This window comes from Oncorhynchus keta, chromosome 34 (genome assembly GCF_023373465.1).
Source record: "Oncorhynchus keta strain PuntledgeMale-10-30-2019 chromosome 34, Oket_V2, whole genome shotgun sequence".
Classification (NCBI taxonomy): Eukaryota; Metazoa; Chordata; class Actinopteri; order Salmoniformes; family Salmonidae; genus Oncorhynchus; species Oncorhynchus keta.
The window spans coordinates 15,515,959-15,537,314 of NC_068454.1; the positions used below are offsets into that span (position 1 = coordinate 15,515,959).

Below are 21,356 nucleotides of genomic sequence, written 5' to 3' on the forward strand. Positions count from 1 at the left end.
AGGGGATGGTGGGGGAGGCACGGGGGATGGTGGAGGAGGCACGGGGGACGGTGGAGGAAGCACGGGGGACGGTTGGGGAGGCACAGGGGATGTCCACGGAGAGAGAGGAGGTAGATTTGATCTGGTCTGCTCGTCCTGGAGTGGGTGAGAGATGAAAGTAGAACATTGAGGCCATAGAAATATGTTTTATAGAACAGCCACACACCAAGGACAGGTCTTTGACAGTGGAAAAAATAAATATTTAAATGGCCTAGTGTTAGGATTTTAATGACCATCTCTAATTGATTGTTTAAGCCAATCAGGTACTTTACTTAGACTCCAAGAGGGAGAGAAAAGAGGGAATAGAGAAAGAAAGGGTGATGGAGAGAGAGTGAGTGAGAGAGAGAGAGAGAGAGAGAGAGAGAGAGAGAGAGAGAGAGAGAGAGAGAGAGAGAGAGAGAGAGAGAGAGAGAGAGAGAGAGAAGGAGTTGGAATGTTGTAGAGGAGTCGATAACATGACATTCCAGGGTTTTTGTGTCACTTCTCAATACGCTATTGTAATATTGATGCTACCACAGTTAAGGCCAGGTAGAAGGGGCTTTTGAGGGCTGGTTGTGGTGTAGTTATGCAATAAACGTAATGAGAGAGAGAGAGAGAGAGAGAGAGAGAGAGAGAGAGAGAGAGAGAGAGAGAGAGATGTCGATTTCAAGTGCTAAAAGGAAAGAGGTAACTCTTACATTTTCGACATGCTAACTGGTTGTAGTTATACATGTACCACGTTCAACAAATCAGCAAGTGAGAAATGTCAGTGTTCCCTAGTTCCGACTAGCATATGAACACTGCAATAGAGAGAGCAATGACATGGTGCACATATCTGCACATATGTGACGTAGTAGGCCATTTTCTGGGACAACTTTTGGCTCATGAGTGCTATTTTCATAACTGCTGTCTAAAATATATACAAAAGTACTTCAGGGATGATGTTGAGAGTATAGTGTCCTTTTTCGGATGTTTTGCTAACACTTGTTCAAGAGGGATAACAGAAATGATAGAATGATGTGAATAAAGAAAGGATAGAAGGGACATTCAGTCAGATACTGTATGTATCATTCCAGGCTGTATCACAACCGGCCGTGATTGGGAGTCCCATAGGGCGGTTTACAGTTGGCCCAGCATCGTCCGGGTCAGGACTTGGCCGGGGTAGGCCGTCATTTTAAATAAGAATGAATTCTTAGGTGACTTGACTAGTTCAATTAAAGGTTACATAAAACAAATATTTCAAATATACAAATAAAAAGAGTACACTATGAGAAACAAGGGCATTTTACGATAGATCTGTGAGGCTCTGCTTCTGTGGGAAGAAAGTAGAGTCATTTTGTAGCATGACACATTATCATGCAGACTGGTCTGAACACCTCCTAGTCTGTAACTTTCTACTTTATCATGCAGACTGGTCTGAACACCTCCTATACTGTAATATGCTACATTATCATGCAGACTGGACTGAACACCTCCTATACTGTAATATGCTACATTATCATGCAGACTGGTCTGAACACCTCCTATACTGTAATATGCTACATTATCATGCAGACTGGTCTGAACACCTCCTAGTCTGTAACTTTCTACTTTATCATGCAGACTGGTCTGAACACCTCCTAGTCTGTAACTTTCTACTTTATCATGCAGACTGGTCTGAACACCTCCTATACTGTAATATGCTACATTATCATGCAGACTGGACTGAACACATCCTAGTCTGTAACTTTCTACTTTATCATGCAGACTGGTCTGAACACCTCCTAGTCTGTAACTTTCTACTTTATCATGCAGACTGGTCTGAACACCTCCTATACTGTAATATGCTACATTATCATGCAGACTGGTCTGAACACCTCCTATACTGTAATATGCTACATTATCATGCAGACTGGTCTGAACACCTCCTAGTCTGTAACTTTCTACTTTATCATGCAGACTGGTCTGAACACCTCCTATACTGTAATATGCTACATTATCATGCAGACTGGTCTGAACACCTTCTAGTCTGTAACTTTCTACTTTAACATGCAGACTGGTCTGAACACCTCCTATACTGTAATATGCTACATTATCATGCAGACTGGTCTGAACACCTCCTATACTGTAATATGCTACATTATCATGCAGACTGGTCTGAACACCTCCTAGTCTGTAACTTTCTACTTTATCATGCAGACTGGTCTGAACACCTCCTATACTGTAATATGCTACATTATCATGCAGACTGGTCTGAACACCTCCTAGACTGTAATATGCTACATTATCATGCAGACTGGTCTGAGCACCTTCTAGACTGTAATATACTACTTTATCATGCAGACTGGACAGAACACCTTCAACACTGGCTGAAAGCAAAGCAGCATGGGTTAAAAATAATGATTCTAAATGAACAGTTGTGTGTAGAATGTTTTAAAAGTATTGAAATCAACAGATTAATGAATGTGGGTTACATATGGTACAAGATGCTGATGGATGTTTGGACAGACAGCAACAAAATGAGACAAAGATTGAGGAAGAGAGAGAAAAACGATTGACTTGTTTGTGGGACGTGACTGATGAGAAACATATTGAGTGAACAAGCAGCGCTTATGCAATATGCTCAAAAGTTCAAGGGTCGTTCTCACCTGGACTAACCAACCACTAGGCTAGGCCATGCTGCCGTGGCAACCTACCTCCGCCTCCATGGGTACCAATTTTCTGAGGCAGTATTAGAACTTTCAGCCATCTTCTCTTGAGATCCGGATGAGGGGCTCTCTACTTCTGTACTTAGGGCATGCCAATCATACTCATGCAGCCAATCATAAAAGAAGATCCCTCTGAAATTAGCACCCACCCACCCAGCCTTTCACTGGCTGCAGCCAAGCTGACTGACAGTTAAGCCGTCCTGTCTCTTTAGGGAGTAAAGTGTCTGTTTGTTTACCGGTTGGCTCGTTCTGCCCCAGAGGCATTGTGGGTCTTGGAGTGGACAGGACGTGCTGTCTATTGGTCGAGGTTGGGGCTGAGGAACATAACACACTTTAAGAACAACATAAAATCTGTGGAGTGAAATGTGATGTCCTACTACGGGATATACACTGTGAAATGGTGTCAACGCTTTCCTGAGGAAAAGAAAGAGAAATGAAAAGTGTAAGATTGAAAAAGACTACAAGGTTAAGAAGGAATAAGGTCAAGAAGAATAAGGTCAAGATGGAATAAGGTCAAGAAGGAAAGATCATAGGACACAGTTGCATGGCTCATTACCGAAGGTGGTCCTTGGAACCATAGGGGTCCTGAAGAGGGTTCTGCCCTGGCTCCTGTTATGGACAGCTAAACAGAAAGAGGGGACAAACATCAACAGCTATCGTCACTTTGCCAGCCTGGAGTTTCCCAGTGTGGCTGCTGTGAGTAGCAATTACATTCCCAATGTATTGGCTATGTTCATTGTATTACAGTGCAGTATGTATGGGTTCAGTGTATTACAGTGCAGGTTATATGGACTCAGTTTATTACAGTGCAGCATGTATGGGTTCAGTGTATTAAAGTGAAGTATGTATGGGTTCAGTGTATTATAGTGCAGTATGTATGGGTTCAGTTTATTACAGTGCAGGTTATATGGACTCAGTTTATTACAGTGCTACTTCCGGGTTGGAGCGAGCGGTCGCATTCGCACTTCGCTCTGCAGGTTGTATAACTTTTTCATTACATTTCATTATAGTACAACGGTTGATTTGTCTAATCTTAGCAATTCTTCTTAGCTAGCTACATAGCCGTCCTTGTATCAGAGATAATTGCATAACTATCGTATTTCGTCGCCCTAACGTAGCCTTCACTGCTATTCGCCCAGGAGCTAGCAAACGCTAGCTAACGCACACAGATTAGCATCACTGTAGTGCTATTCACTCAACTGAACGACTTGATTAGCTTAGTGTTAGCTAGCTACATAGCTGTCTTTGTTTCCAAGATAATTGTGTAGTTTAGTGTGTGTAGTCTTGGAGTGATTATCTTAATTCACTGAGGTTCGCTAGCCAGCTATTTGTCGTCCTTAACGTAGGAGACTCTGCTAGCTAGCCAACAGCTAACAGCTAACAGCTAGCCAACGTCTACTGTTTCGAATTCAACAACCCGGTCAGGTAGTATCACATTTTCATTTCATTACAGTACAACGGTTTGATTTGTTTGATCGTAGCTAGCTACATAGCTAGTTACATAGCCGTCTTTGTTTCAAAGATAATTGTGTAGTCTAGAGCGATTTCCTAGGTTAGCTAGCCAGCTATTGTCGTTCTTTTAACGCAACGTAACGTAAACAACACTGCTAGCTAGCCAGCTAGCCCCCCGAATAGTAGCACTGTAGAAACTATTACACTCAACGGAACGACTTGATTAGTGTAGTGTCAACAACGCAGCTACTGCCAGCTAGCCTACTTCAGCAGTACTGTATCATTTTAATCATTTTAGTCAATAAGATTCTTGCTACGTAAGCTTAACTTTCTGAACATTCGAGACGTGTAGTCCACTTGTCATTCCAATCTCCTTGCATTAGCGTAGCCTTTTCTGTAGCCTGTCAACTATGTGTCTGTCTATCCCTGTTCTCTCCTCTCTGCACAGACCATACAAACGCTCCACACCGCGTGGCCGTGGCCACCCTAATCTGGTAGTCCCAGCGCGTACGACCCACGTGGAGTTCCAGGTCTCCGGTAGCCTCTGGAACTGCCGATCTGCAGCCAACAAGGCAGAGTTAATCTCAGCCTATGCCTCCCTCCAGTCCCTTGACTTCTTGGCACTGACGGAAACATGGATCACCACAGATAACACTGCTACTCCTACTGCTCTCTCCTCATCCGCCCACGTGTTCTCGCACACCCCGAGAGCTTCTGGTCAGCGGGGTGGTGGCACCGGGATCCTCATCTCTCCCAAGTGGTCTTTCTCTCTTTCTCCCCTTACCCATCTGTCTATCGCCTCCTTTGAATTCCATGCTGTCACAGTTACCAGCCCTTTCAAGCTTAACATCCTTATCATTTATCGCCCTCCAGGTTCCCTCGGAGAGTTCATCAATGAGCTTGATGCCTTGATAAGCTCCTTTCCTGAGGACGGCTCACCTCTCACAGTTCTGGGCGACTTTAACCTCCCCACGTCTACCTTTGACTCATTCCTCTCTGCCTCCTTCTTTCCACTCCTCTCCTCTTTTGACCTCACCCTCTCACCTTCCCCCCTACTCACAAGGCAGGCAATACGCTTGACCTCATCTTTACTAGATGCTGTTCTTCCACTAACCTCATTGCAACTCCCCTCCAAGTCTCCGACCACTACCTTGTATCCTTTTCCCTCTCGCTCTCATCCATCACTTCCCACACTGCCCCTACTCGGATGGTATCGCGCCGTCCCAACCTTCGCTCTCTCTCCCCCGCTACTCTCTCCTCTTCCATCCTATCATCTCTTCTCTCTGCTCAAACTTTCTCCAACCTATCTCCTGATTCTGCCTCCTCAACCCTCCTCTCCTCCCTTTCTGCATCCTTTGACTCTCTATGTCCCCTATCCTCCAGGCCGGCTCGGTCCTCCCCTCCCGCTCCGTGGCTCGACGACTCATTGCGAGCTCACAGAACAGGGCTCCGGGCAGCCGAGCGGAAATGGAGGAAAACTCGCCTTCCTGCGGACCTGGCATCCTTTCACTCCCTCCTCTCTACATTTTCCTCCTCTGTCTCTGCTGCTAAAGCCACTTTCTACCATTCTAAATTCCAAGCATCTGCCTCTAACCCTAGGAAGCTCTTTGCCACCTTCTCCTCCCTCCTGAATCCACCCTCCCCCTCCTCCCTCTCTGCAGATGACTTCGTCAACCATTTTGAAAAGAAGGTCGACGACATCCGATCCTCGTTTGCTAAGTCAAACGACACCGCTGGTTCTGCTCACACTGCCCTACCCTATGCTCTGACCTCTTTCTCCCCTCTCTCTCCAGATGAAATCTCGCGTCTTGTGACGGCCGGCCGCCCAACAACCTGCCCGCTTGACCCTATCCCCTCCTCTCTTCTCCAGACCATTTCCGGAGACCTTCTCCCTTACCTCACCTCGCTCATCAACTCATCCCTGACCGCTGGCTACGTCCCTCCCGTCTTCAAGAGAGCGAGAGTTGCACCCCTTCTGAAAAAACCTACACTCGATCCCTCCGATGTCAACAACTACAGACCAGTATCCCTTCTCTCTTTTCTCTCCAAAACTCTTGAGCGTGCCGTCCTTGGCCAGCTCTACCGCTATCTCTCTCAGAATGACCTTCTTGATCCAAATCAGTCAGGTTTCAAGACTAGTCATTCAACTGAGACTGCTCTTCTCTGTATCACGGAGGCGCTCCGCACTGCTAAAGCTAACTCTCTCTCCTCTGCTCTCATCCTTCTAGACCTATCGGCTGCCTTCGATACTGTGAACCATCAGATCCTCCTCTCCACCCTCTCCGAGTTGGGCATCTCCGGCGCGGCCCACGCTGGATTGCGTCCTACCTGACAGGTCGCTCCTACCAGGTGGCGTGGCGAGAATCTGTCTCCTCACCACGCGCTCTCACCACTGGTGTCCCCCAGGGCTCTGTTCTAGGCCCTCTCTTATTCTCGCTATACACCAAGTCACTTGGCTCTGTCATAACCTCACATGGTCTCTCCTATCATTGCTATGCAGACGACACACAATTAATCTTCTCCTTTCCCCCTTCTGATGACCAGGTGGCGAATCGCATCTCTGCATGTCTGGCAGACATATCAGTGTGGATGACGGATCACCACCTCAAGCTGAACCTCAGCAAGACGGAGCTCCTCTTCCTCCCGGGGAAGGACTGCCCGTTCCATGATCTCGCCATCACGGTTGACAACTCCATTGTGTCCTCCTCCCAGAGCGCTAAGAACCTTGGCGTGATCCTGGACAACACCCTGTCATTCTCAACTAACATCAAGGCGGTGTCCCGTTCCTGTAGGTTCATGCTCTACAACATCCGCAGAGTACGACCCTGCCTCACACAGGAAGCGGCGCAGGTCCTAATCCAGGCACTTGTCATCTCCCGTCTTGATTACTGCAACTCGCTGTTGGCTGGGCTCCCTGCCTGTGCCATTAAACCCCTACAACTCATCCAGAACGCCGCAGCCCGTCTGGTGTTCAACCTTCCCAAGTTCTCTCACGTCACCCCGCTCCTCCGCTCTCTCCACTGGCTTCCAGTTGAAGCTCGCATCCGCTACAAGACCATGGTGCTTGCCTACGGAGCTGTGAGGGGAACAGCACCTCAGTACCTCCAGGCTCTGATCAGGCCCTACACCCAAACAAGGGCACTGCGTTCATCCACCTCTGGCCTGCTCGCCTCCCTACCACTGAGGAAGTACAGTTCCCGCTCAGCCCAGTCAAAACTGTTCGCTGCTCTGGCCCCCCAATGGTGGAACAAACTCCCTCACGACGCCAGGACAGCGGAGTCAATCACCACCTTCCGGAGACACCTGAAACCCCACCTCTTCAAGGAATACCTAGGATAGGGTAAGTAATCCTTCTCACCCCCCTAAAAAGATTTAGATGCACTATTGTAAGTGGCTGTTCCACTGGATGTCATAAGGTGTATGCACCAATTTGTAAGTCGCTCTGGATAAGAGCGTCTGCTAAATGACTTAAATGTAATGATGTAAATGTATGGGTTCAGTGTATTACAGTGAAGTATGTATGGGTTCAGTGTATTATAGTGCAGTATGTATGGGTTCAGTGTATTACAGTGAAGTATGTATGGGTTCAGTGTATTACAGTGAAGTATGTATGGGTTCAGTGTATTATAGTGCAGTATGTATGGGTTCAGTGTATTATAGTGCAGTATGTATGGGTTCAGTGTATTACAGTGCAGGTTATATGGACTCGGTTTATTACAGTGCAGCATGTATGGGTGCAGTGTATTATAAGGCAGTATGTATGGGCTCAGTGTAATACAGTGCAGCATGTATGGGTGCAGTGTATTATAAGGCAGTATGTATGGGCTCAGTGTAATACAGTGCAGTATGTATGGGCTCAGTGTAATATAGTGAAGTATGTATGGGTTCAGTGTATTATAGTGCAGTATGTATGGGTTCAGTGTAATACAGTGCAGTATGTATGGGTTCAGTATATTACAGTGCAGGTTGTATGGGCTCAGTGTATTACAGTGCAGGTTGTATGGGCTCAGTGTAATACAGTGCAGGTTGTATGGGTTCAGTGTATTACAGTGCAGGTTGTATGGGCTCAGTGTAATACAGTGCAGAATATATGGGTTCAGTGTATTACAGTGCAGTATGTATGGGTTCAGTGTATTACAGTGCAGTATGTATGGGTTCAGTGTATTACAGTGCAGTATGTATGGGTGCAGTGTATTAAAGTGCAGGTTGTATGGGCTCAGTGTAATACAGTGCAGAATATATGGGTTCAGTGTATTACAGTGCAGTATGTATGGGTTCAGTGTATTACAGTGCAGTATGTATGGGTTCAGTGTATTACAGTGCAGTATGTATGGGTGCAGTGTATTAAAGTGCAGGTTGTATGGGCTCAGTGTAATACAGTGCAGAATATATGGGTTCAGTGTATTACAGTGCAGCATGTATGGGTTCAGTGTATTACAGTGCAGTATGTATGGGTTCAGTGTATTACAGTGCAGTATGTATGGGTTCAGTGTATTACAGTGCAGTATGTATGGGTTCAGTGTATTACAGTGCAGTATGTATGGGTGCAGTGTATTAAAGTGCAGGTTGTATGGGCTCAGTGTAATACAGTGCAGAATATATGGGTTCAGTGTATTACAGTGCAGTATGTATGGGTTCAGTGTATTACAGTGCAGTATGTATGGGTTCAGTGTATTACAGTGCAGTATGTATGGGTTCAGTGTATTACAGTGCAGTATGTATGGGTGCAGTGTATTAAAGTGCAGGTTGTATGGGTTCAGTGTATTACGGTGCAGTGCATATGAGTTCAGTATATTACAGCACAGGTTGTATGGCCTGAGTTAAAACACAGTAGGCCTATTTCACAAAGATTATAAAAAAATAATTGACAGCCCAAACAAGCATGTATCTTGCTGATCACATTGTCATAGCCATCATAGGCGACATGTGTGTACAGTAGACATGTACACAGCGGCTGCCATCTTCTCTGGTCACCTGTAATAAACCCTGTGGTTATCAGAAGGAAGATTAGGAGACTATAACATTGACTTAATGATGATGAGGTTCTGTCTGCAGAGTCCTAATTCAGATGTTCTGTTTAAATTCCTCCAGAGCTGGCTCCTCAGAACAGGGTTCAGTGAGGAGTAGTGGAACAGACGTTTTGGAAGGGATGGTGATAAATCATCATGTCCTGTTAAGTCTTAGCCGCAGTGTTAAACCAGGGTTTGACCAAACCAGGAGCGCATGTGTACAGTATGTGCATGCGTGTGTCGGTGTCTGTGTGTATGTCTGTATGTTGGCTTACCGTGACGAGGAGGGAAGAAGGACAGTGGCATGTTGTCCGTTTTCTGTTAGGAGAGGGAAAGAAAGAGAGAGATGGGGCAGGGAGTGAGGGAAGGGGTGGAGACAGCGAGATCTCCATGATACTGTATCCTATGGTGATTGGACGTGACACAACAATGATATGATGAAGAACTACTGTTATGGGATTTTTATGAAGAAGGACTAAATTATGTATACATTTAGCTTAGAATTATAACTAAACAGAATACTACTCTGTTACTGTATGAATGTATGAATCTTATTATAATCATACTACTGAATATAAGGTGTGTAGTTTTAGTCAAGAATTAGAACAAGGACTTTCTGTTCCTTGTTAGAAACTAGTGGAGCTGTCGTCAGACCGGCTGGAATACTGTGTTCCTTACAGGACATTCTGTCCCTACCCAGGGAGGGGAGAGGCCTTGTAGTAGATTGTTTAACAGGTGGCAGACAATGTGAGAAGGCTTGTGAACTATTTTGCCATTGTGTCTGAGAGGAGGAGGGACACTTATGACGAAATGTGAGGTATATAAACCAATGCACATGGTATTATGACCAGAGCTCTCGGGAATAAACGCTATTGATTAATATTGAGACTGATCTTTGTCTATTTTATGCAAATAAGAACCTTACAAACTCTTAGAAACGGACCAAAGTGTTTTGCTTTGTTATAATTGAATAGGTTAATGAACATATAGGAATTGAAGTCCTCTAACAGCTACTTACCTACTTCACCTATTTACTTTACTCAATCCAGTCCATGTCTGTCAATTTTCAATTCAATTCAAGGGGCTTTAATGTCATGGGAAACATGTTAATATTGCCAAAGCAAGTGAGGTAGATAATATACAAAAGTGAAAATCACAAATCTTGCTGCTGTGATGGCACACTATGGTATTTCACCCAGTAGATATGGGAGTTTCAAAATCGGGGTGGTTGTTTTCAAATTCTTTGTGGATCTGAGTAATCTGAGGGAAATGTGTGTCTCTAATATGGTCATACATTGGGCAGGAGGTTAGGAAGTGCAGCTAATTTTCCACCTCATTTTGTGGGCAGTATACACATAGCCTGTCTTTTCTTGAGAGCCAGGTCTTCCTATGGCAGCCTTTCTCAATAGCAAGGCTATGCTCACTGAGTCTGTACATAGTCAAAGCTTTCCTTAAGTTTGGGTCAGTCACAGTGGTCAGGTATTCTGCCACTATGTACTCTCCTTTAGGGCCAAATAGCATTCTAGTTTGCTCAGTTTTTTTGTTAATTCTTTCCAATGTGTCAAGTAATTATATTTTTGCTTTCTCATGATTTGGTTGGGTCTAATTGAGTAGCTGTCCTGGGGCTCTGTGTGGTGTGTATGTCCCTCTCATATTCTCTATCCCTGTATCTTCACTATCTCTTTCTGTTACATGGTCCCTTGCCCTCTTCACTGTGTCTTATCTGTAATCTCTCCGGTGGGAAGCTGGTTATTCCAACTTTCCCTCATGAAGTGCCAGTGTTGAGGCTAATGCTGGTCAGATGTGCAGCTGCATAAGAGTGGGGCCAGGGACAAGTGAAACAACAGAGGAACACAGTCCAGTCACCGAGCACGGCCAGAAACTCAAGGCCAACACTTCTCTTTTCTCTTCTCTACTCTCTTCTCCCCTCCACATCTTTCCAAACTTGTTTTCCTCCATCTCCTCTCTCCTCTCCTCTCCTCTCCTCTCCTCTCCTCTCCTCTCCTCTCCTCTCCCTCTCCTCTCCCTCTCCTCTCCTCTCCTCTCATCTCCTCTTCTCTACTCTCTTCTCCCCTCCACATCTTTCCAAACTTGTTTTCCTCCATCTCTGGTTTGATCCTCTCCTCTCCTCTCCTCTCCTCTCCTCTCCTCTCCTCTCCTCTCATCTCCTCTTCTCTGCTCTCCTCTGGTCTCTTCAGTAATACATATGCGAGCTGGCTATGGTCCTCTCTACTGGTCTTGGCCAGCTATGGCTAGCTACTTGTTTTGCTATTTCCACTAAGGAGCAGGACGGAAAGAAAGCTCCAGGCATCCCTTATATTACACTGTGGACAGACTAGAGTACACTACAGACTACAAACTAGAGCACACTACAGAATAGAGTACACTGCAGACAAGAGTACACTACAGACTAGAGCACACAACAGACTAGAGTACACTACAGACTAGAGCACACTACAGAATAGAGTACACTACAGAATAGAGTACACTACAGACTAGAGTACACTACAGACTAGACTACACTACAGACTAGATTACACTACAGACTAGAGTACATACACTGCAGACGAGAGTACACTACAGACTAGAGTACATACACTGCAGACTAGAGTACACTACAGACAAGAGTACATACACTACAGACTAGAGCACACGACAAACTAGAGTACATACACTACAGACTAGAGTACACTACAGACTAGAATACACTACAGACTAGAGCACACTACAGACTAGAGTACACTACAGACTAGAGTACACTACAGACTAGAGTACACTACAGACTAGAGTACACTACAGACTAGAGTACATACACTACAGACTAGAGCACACTACAGACAAGAGTACACTACAGACTAGAGCACACTACAGACTAGAGCACACTACAGACTAGATAGAGTACATACACTACAGACTAGAGTACACTACAGACTAGAGTACACTACAGACTAGAGTACACTACAGACTAGAGCACACTACAGACAAGAGTACACTACAGACTAGAGCACACTACAGACTAGAGTACACTACAGACAAGAGTACACTAAATACTAGAGTACACTGCAGAATAGAGTACACTACAGAATAGAGCACACTACAGATAAGAGCACACTACAGACTAGAGTACATACACTACAGACTAGAGTACACTACAGACTAGAGTACACTACAGACTAGAGTACACTACAGACGAGAGCACACTGCAGACTAGAGTACATACACTACAGACTAGAGTACACTACAGACTAGAGCACACTACAGACTAGAGCACACTACAGACTAGAGCACACTACAGACTAGAGCACACTACAGACTAGATAGAGTACATACACTACAGACTAGAGTACACTACAGACTAGAGTACACTACAGACTAGAGCACACTACAGACTAGAGTACACTACAGACAAGAGTACACTAAATACTAGAGTACACTGCAGAATAGAGTACACTACAGAATAGAGCACACTACAGACAAGAGCACACTACAGACTAGAGTACATACACTACAGACTGGAGTACACTACAGACTAGAGTACACTACAGACTAGAGCACACTACAGACTAGAGTACATACACTACAGACTAGAGTACATACACTACAGACTAGAGTACACTACAGACTAGAGCACACTACAGACTAGAGCACACTACAGACTAGAGTACACTACAGACTAGAGTACACTACAGACTAGAGTACACTACAGACTAGAGTACACTACAGACTAGAGTACACTACAGACTAGAGTAAACTACAGACTAGAGTACACTACAGACTAGAGTACATACACTACAGACTAGAGTACACTACAGACTAGAGTACACTACAGACTAGAGCACTCTACAGACTAGATAGAGTACATACACTACAGACTAGAGTACACTACAGACTAGAGTACACTACAGACTAGAGCACACTACAGACAAGAGCACACTACAGACAAGAGTACACTACAGACTAGAGCACACTACAGACTAGAGCACACTACAGACTAGAGCACACTACAGACTAGAGTACACTACAGACTAGAGTACACTACAGACTAGAGCACACTACAGACAAGAGTACACTACAGACTAGAGCACACTACAGACTAGAGTACACTAAATACTAGAGTACACTACAGACTAGAGTACACTACAGACTAGAGTACACTACAGACTAGAGTACACTACAGACAAGAGCACACTACAGACTAGAGTACATACACTACAGACTAGAGTACACTACAGACTAGAGTACACTACAGACTAGAGTACACTACAGACTAGAGTGCATACACTACAGACTAGAGTACACTACAGACAAGAGTACATACACTACAGACTAGAGCACACGACAAACTAGAGTACATACACTACAGACTAGAGCACACTACAGACTAGAGCACACTACAGACTAGAGCACACTACAGACTAGAGTACACTACAGACTAGAGCACACTACAGACTAGAGCACACTACAGACTAGAGCACACTACAGACTAGAGTACACTACAGACTAGACTACATTACAGACTAGAGTACACTACAGACTAGAGCACACAGACAAGAGTACAGACTAGAGTACACTACAGACTAGAGCACACTACAGACTAGAGCACACTACAGACTAGAGCACACTACAGACTAGACTAGTACACTACAGACTAGAGCACACTACAGACTAGAGTACACTACAGACTAGAGCACACTACAGACTAGAGCACACTACAGACTAGAGTACACTACAGACTAGAGTACACTACAGACTAGAGCACACTACAGACTAGAGTACACTACAGACTAGAGCACACTACAGACTAGAGCACACTACAGACTAGAGTACACTACATACTAGAGCACACTACAGACTGGAGTGCACTACAGACTAGAGTACACTACAGACTAGAGCACACTACAGACTAGAGTACACTACAGACTAGAGTACATACACTACAGACTAGAGTACACTACAGACTAGAGTACACTACAGACGAGAGCACACTGCAGACTAGAGTACATACACTACAGACTAGAGTACACTACAGACTAGAGCACACTACAGACTAGAGCACACTACAGACTAGAGTACACTACAGACTAGAGTACACTACAGACTAGAGTACACTACAGACTAGAGTACACTACAGACTAGAGTACACTACAGACTAGAGTACACTACAGACTAGAGCACACTACAGACTAGACTACACTACAGACTAGATTACACTACAGACTAGAGTACATACACTGCAGACGAGAGTACACTACAGACTAGAGTACATACACTGCAGACTAGAGTACACTACAGACAAGAGTACATACACTACAGACTAGAGCACACGACAAACTAGAGTACATACACTACAGACTAGAGTACACTACAGACTAGAATACACTACAGACTAGAGCACACTACAGACTAGAGTACACTACAGACTAGAGTACACTACAGACTAGAGTACACTACAGACTAGAGTAAACTACAGACTAGAGTACACTACAGACTAGAGTACATACACTACAGACTAGAGCACACTACAGACAAGAGTACACTACAGACTAGATAACACTACAGACTAGAGTACACTACAGACTAGAGTACACTACAGACTAGAGTACACTACAGACTAGAGCACACTACAGACAAGAGTACACTACAGACTAGAGCACACTACAGACTAGAGTACACTACAGACAAGAGTACACTAAATACTAGAGTACACTGCAGAATAGAGTACACTACAGAATAGAGCACACTACAGACAAGAGCACACTACAGACTAGAGTACATACACTACAGACTGGAGTACATACACTACAGACTAGAGTACACTACAGACTAGAGTACACTACAGACGAGAGCACACTGCAGACTAGAGTACATACACTACAGACTAGAGTACACTACAGACTAGAGCACACTACAGACTAGAGCACACTACAGACTAGAGCACACTACAGACTAGAGCACACTACAGACTAGATAGAGTACATACACTACAGACTAGAGTACACTACAGACAAGAGTACACTACAGACTAGAGTACACTACAGACTAGAGTACACTACAGACAAGAGTACACTAAATACTAGAGTACACTGCAGAATAGAGTACACTACAGAATAGAGCACACTACAGACAAGAGCACACTACAGACTAGAGTACATACACTACAGACTGGAGTACACTACAGACTAGAGTACACTACAGACTAGAGCACACTACAGACTAGAGTACATACACTACAGACTAGAGTACATACACTACAGACTAGAGTACACTACAGACTAGAGTACACTACAGACGAGAGCACACTGCAGACTAGAGTACATACACTACAGACTAGAGTACACTACAGACTAGAGCACACTACAGACTAGAGTACACTACAGACTAGAGTACACTACAGACTAGAGTACACTACAGACTAGAGTACACTACAGACTAGAGTACACTACAGACTAGAGTACACTACAGACTAGAGTACACTACAGACTAGAGCACACTACAGACTAGATAGAGTACATACACTACAGACTAGAGTACACTACAGACTAGAGTACACTACAGACTAGAGTACACTACAGACTAGAGCACACTACAGACAAGAGTACACTACAGACTAGAGCACACTACAGACTAGAGCACACTACAGACTAGAGCACACTACAGACTAGAGTACACTACAGACTAGAGTACACTACAGACTAGAGCACACTACAGACAAGAGTACACTACAGACTAGAGCACACTACAGACTAGAGTACACTAAATACTAGAGTACACTACAGACTAGAGCACACTACAGACTAGAGTACACTACAGACTAGAGCACACTACAGACTAGAGTACACTACAGACTAGAGTGCATACACTACAGACTAGAGTACACTACAGACTAGAGTACACTACAGACTAGAGTACACTACAGACTAGAGTGCATACACTACAGACTAGAGTACACTACAGACAAGAGTACATACACTACAGACTAGAGCACACGACAAACTAGAGTACATACACTACAGACTAGAGCACACTACAGACTAGAGCACACTACAGACTAGAGCACACTACAGACTAGAGTACACTACAGACTAGAGCACACTACAGACTAGAGCACACTACAGACTAGAGCACACTACAGACTAGAGTACACTACAGACTAGACTACATTACAGACTAGAGTACACTACAGACTAGAGCACACTACAGACTAGAGTACACTACAGACTAGAGCACACTACAGACTAGAGCACACTACAGACTAGAGCACACTACAGACTAGAGTACACTACAGACTAGAGCACACTACAGACTAGAGTACACTACAGACTAGAGCACACTACAGACTAGAGCACACTACAGACTAGAGTACACTACAGACTAGAGCACACTACAGACTAGAGCACACTACAGACTAGAGTACACTACAGACTAGAGCACACTACAGACTAGAGCACACTACAGACTAGAGTACACTACAGACTAGAGCACACTACAGACTAGAGTACATTACAGACTAGAGTACACTACAGACTAGAGTACACTACAGACTAGAGCACACTACAGACTAGAGCACACTACAGACTAGAGTACACTACAGACTAGAGCACACTACAGACTAGAGTACACTACAGACTAGAGTACATTACAGACTTACAAAGCTAAATCACCAACGTTGTACAGAACACTCACCACAGACACAGTGCACATTCTTTAGCAGGAGTAATAAGTGCAGGACGTACCACAGGCGTCAGAGGGGTCCTTGGTCTGAAAGGTTTCTGCATGGCCTTGTCTGAAAACAAAACCACAACACAAGAAGAATAAACATCTGGAACTAATAACACGTTACTAGTACTGGACCGTAAGGAATATATACAGTTGAAGTCGGAACTTTACATACACTTAGGTTGGAGTCATTAAAACTTGTTTTTCAACCACTCCACACATTTCTTGTTAACAAACTATAGTTTTGGCAAGTCGGTTAGGAAATCTACTTTGTGCATGACACAAGTCATTTTTCCAAAAATTGTTTACAGACAATCTATTATTTAACTTATAATTCACTGTATCACAATTCCAGTGAGTCAGAAGTTTACATACACTAAGTTGACTGTGCCTTTAAACAGCTTGGAAAATTTCAGAAAATGATGTCATGGATTTAGAAGCTTCTGATAGGCTAATTGACATCATTTGAGTCGATTGGTGGTGTACTTGTGGATGTATTTCAAGGCTTACCTTCAAACTCAGTGCCTCTTTGTTTGACATCATGGGAAAATCAAAAGAAATCAGCCAAGACCTCAGAAAAAATATTGTAGACCTCCACAAGTCGGGTTCATCCTTGGGAGCAATTTCCAAACGCCTGAAGGTACCACGTTCATCTGTACAAACAATAGTACACAAGTATAAACACCATGGGACCACCCAGACGCAATACCACTCAGGATGGAGATGCATTCTGTCTCCTAGAGATGAACGTACTTTGGTGCAAAAAGTGCAAATCAATCCTGGAACAACAGCAAAGGACCTTGTGAAGATGCTGGAGGAAACAGGTACGAAAGTATCTATATCCACAGTAAAACGAGTCCTATATTGACATAACCTGAAAGGCCGCTCATCAAGGAAGAAGCCACTGCTCCAAAACCACCATAAAAAGCCAGATTACGGTTTGCAACTGCACATGGGGATAGAGATCTTACTTTTCGGAGAAATGTCTTCTGGTCTGATGAAATGAAAATAGAACTGTTTGGCCATAATGACCATCGTTATGTTTGGAGGAAAAGGGAGAGGCTTGTAATCCAAAGAACACCATCCCAACCATGAAGCACGGGGGGGGCAGCATCATGTTGAGGGGGTGCATTGCTGCAGGAGGGACTAGTGCACTTCACAAAATGGATGGCATCGTGAGGCAGGAAAATGATGTGGAAATATTGAAGCAACATTTCAAGACATCACTTAGGAAGTTAAAGCTTGGTCGCAAATGGGTCTTCCAACTGGACAATGACCCCAAGCATATTTCCAAAGTTGTGGAAAAATGGCTTAAGGACAACAAAGTCAAGGTATTGGAGTGGCCATCACAAGGCCCTGACCTCAATCCCATAGAAAATGTGTGGTCAGAACAAGGAGAACAACAAACCTGCCTCAGTTACACCAGCTCTGTCAAGAGGAATGGGCCAAAATTCACCCAACTTATTGTAGGAAGATTGTGGAAGTCTCCCCAAAACGTTTGACCCAAGTTCAACAATTTAAAGGCAATGCTACCAAATACTAATTGAGTGTATGTAAACTTCTGACCCATTGGGAATGAGATGAAAGAAATAAAAGCTGAAATAAATCATTCTCTCTACTATTATTCTGACGTTTCACATTCTTAAAATAAAGTGGTGATCCTAACTGATCTAAGACAGGGACATTTTTACCAGGATTAAATGTCAGGAATTGTGAAAAACTGAGTTTAAATGTATTTGGCTGAGGTGTATGTAAACTTCCAACTTCAACTGTATAAAAAAACAGGTGATATGTGTAAGATACTGACAGACTCAGTGCTGCATCCATTTGTGGATGTGTTTGAAGGGGGAATGATTTGAGCGATGCACCATGGAAGGAAAGAGACGAAGTGTTTAGGTGACCTACCCATGTTGGTGTTGTGGATAACTGGCTTGCTCCACACTCCACTGCGTTCTTCGTTGTTGGGTCGGACACCAAACTCGTAGGCCGTGTTGGGCTTCAGGTTATCGATGACCATGTCGCTGGAGGGGCAGGTCTGTTGAGTCCACTTCCTGTTCCTCTCACGGTAACGCACTGTGTAGTGCCTGGGTCAACACAGATAGAACACAACATTGTTCATTATCACACATTGTCATCAGTAGTATTATAACATTGTGTATTGTTTAGTGACTATGACAACAAACATAGAATGTAATAGAAATGTCAGACATTGTGTAGTAACATGGATACTACAGCAGTTTCTAGGGACTCATTTGTAACACAACGGCTTGTTATTTAGCTGTGACAGCTGTCTGTTCACCATTTTGTGACAGTGACAGCTGTGAATGCAGAGCTGTAAATTCTAGTTTCCTGGTTGAGATATGTTGTGCAGGCCGTGGTCGTGTGCGACATTCAAGTGTTTAGAAAGCTAGTAGGAACTTTAGAGTTTGCTGTGAGCAGAGCAGGTTGAGGTCAAGCTTTCCAATGGGTTTTCCAAAGCTCAGTGGAGAGAAGAGGGGAAGTTTAGAGAGGTACAGTTGGTTGATGTGTAGGATGAGGATCACTCCACCACTACTAAACACCTGTGCCCTCGCCCCACTGCCTCCCTGGTGGAACAATGTGTTGCAGTTATACCAACATTTTAATGCTGTCTGTTGTGTATGACATACTGTAAATGTCAGGTGAGTGAAATACGTCTTTCTCAAGCTGTGAAAATAATCTCCTTAGTGTGGTGGGATCCACTGTGTGCTTTTTGGCCCCTCTGAGTACCCTTACTGCCCTGTGTCTCTATGGACAGAGAGCAGCATGACAAACCAGCACTGGAACAGGAACAACATCAACCTTTGTAGACGAGCTGGGACATGAGCTGTGTATCCGTAACCCCCTCACTGGCTGACTCTGCTGAGCGTGCATGTTTGTGCGTCCTTACGTGTGTGTTGGTGTACTTTAACTAACCCGTCCTCCAGGCAGTCGTTCATGATGTCCCCCTCGTAGGGCATCTTGAGGAAGGTCCCCCAGGACAGCAGTACCGAGGTGGGGGTCACGGACCCAATCACCAGGTGCAGTGGCTTCTCCAGGTTCACCTTGCCTGGGGAGTCACAGGGCTCAGAGTTCAAAGGTCAACCTCATCAAATTCAAAGCAATGGGTATAAATAAGAAAAGAGTCAATGTAAAATCTATCAAATGATTACTGGTAACACAGAGTTGGTGCACGTGCAGTACCTGTGCACGGTTTCTTCACATTGTTAACTGGGACGGGCTGTACAGCAATCAGGTACTTGGGCTCGGCATCTGTAAGAGAGATTCAGGGTTTAGCACTGCTAGCAGAAGAAAGGTGTGTGTGTGTGTGTGTGTGTGTGTGTGTGTGTGTGTGTGTGTGTGTGTGTGTGTGTGTGTGTGTGTGTGTGTGTGTGTGTGTGTGTGTGTGTGTGTGTGTGTGTGTGTGTGTGTGTGTGTGTGTGTGTGTGTGTGTGTGTGTGTGTGTGTGTGTGTGTGTGTGTGTGTGCGTGTGTGTGTGTTTGTGCGTGTGTGTGTGTGAGCATCTGCATGTGTCTAAGTATGTGTGTTGTACGGATGTTGGATGAGTCAAGGGAGTCTGCACAGATGTGTCCTTTGTCAGTGATGCATAGAATCAAACCATGAAGATAAAACATGTAATATGTAATCATACATTACATACTAAACACACACACACAAACGCCTCACCGATCTCGGTCTCATAGGGCAGTCCGTTCTCTGGGAGTTGGATGAACTGTTTAGAGAACATGCTGCTGCCGTAGCCCAGGATGTAGCCCTCCAGCTTGGTGTCAGCGTTCAGACGTACAAACTTCATCACGATGGTGTCGCCTGTAGCGTTGATCCTCACCTTCATGTTCTGACGTCTCACTGGGGGCAGAGGAGAGCATGCAGTATTCAGCATGGTGCGCACACACACACATGCCTCCCCCCTCCCCTCCTCCGGGGGTAGGCCGTCATTGTAAATAAGAACTTGTTCTTATTTGACTTGCCTAGTTAAATAAAGGTTCAATAAAAATAATCATAAATATGTAAATTACTGGTAGTGAACAGGGACTGAAGCTAGGAGTGTTAATTGGGTGAGAGACCTTTGGCCAGGTCTGTGTTGGGTATGAGACGGAATGGAAGGATACAAAGTCCCTGCTCCGTTAACTTGTAAAGTTAAACGCAAAAACAGAGAGAAGTAGGTCAGAATGATCAAATATGTCACTAGTTTCAGGAAACTAGCCGTGTGTCGCACGTCAAAGAAGAGGCATTTGAACATAAACATTTATATTTAAAAAACGTGTTCTGAACGATGTGAACGTTCATGTGCCTTAAAAGCAAATGTGTATATCTGAAAATACAAAGATTTGTTTTATTTTATTATGATCCTCGCTGGTTTAGTCATGGAAAAAGCCAGGCACCTTCCCGCTACTCATGATTGGCTGAGATAATTGATGGGCTGGACACGCCGAGATGAGTTCGGATTGGTCTGCCA

At 44.4% G+C, this 21,356-nt stretch overlaps 1 protein-coding gene across 10 annotated transcripts in view; it reads right to left on the minus strand.

The window, feature by feature from the left end:
* LOC118366773 (target of Nesh-SH3) overlaps window positions 1–21,356 on the minus strand; it is a 63,797-nt gene that overhangs the window by 34,612 nt on the left and 7,829 nt on the right. For 4 of the 10 annotated variants that reach the window (XM_052493235.1, XM_052493234.1, XM_052493233.1 and 1 more), the window contains exons 2-10: window positions 20,567–20,746; window positions 20,084–20,152; window positions 19,817–19,949; window positions 18,788–18,966; window positions 16,900–16,949; window positions 9,442–9,484; window positions 3,262–3,327; window positions 2,942–3,019; window positions 1–135 (exon numbers count right to left, since the gene is read on the minus strand). The exon at window positions 1–135 is cut by the window's left edge. In XM_052493235.1, the coding sequence (XP_052349195.1) occupies window positions 1–135; window positions 2,942–3,019; window positions 3,262–3,327; window positions 9,442–9,484; window positions 16,900–16,949; window positions 18,788–18,966; window positions 19,817–19,949; window positions 20,084–20,152; window positions 20,567–20,746 (933 nt within the window). The remainder of the gene's footprint in view (window positions 136–2,941; window positions 3,020–3,261; window positions 3,328–9,441; window positions 9,485–16,899; window positions 16,950–18,787; window positions 18,967–19,816; window positions 19,950–20,083; window positions 20,153–20,566; window positions 20,747–21,356) is intronic. The other 6 variants (XM_052493230.1, XM_035749427.2, XM_052493227.1 and 3 more) reach the window with 3 other exon arrangements.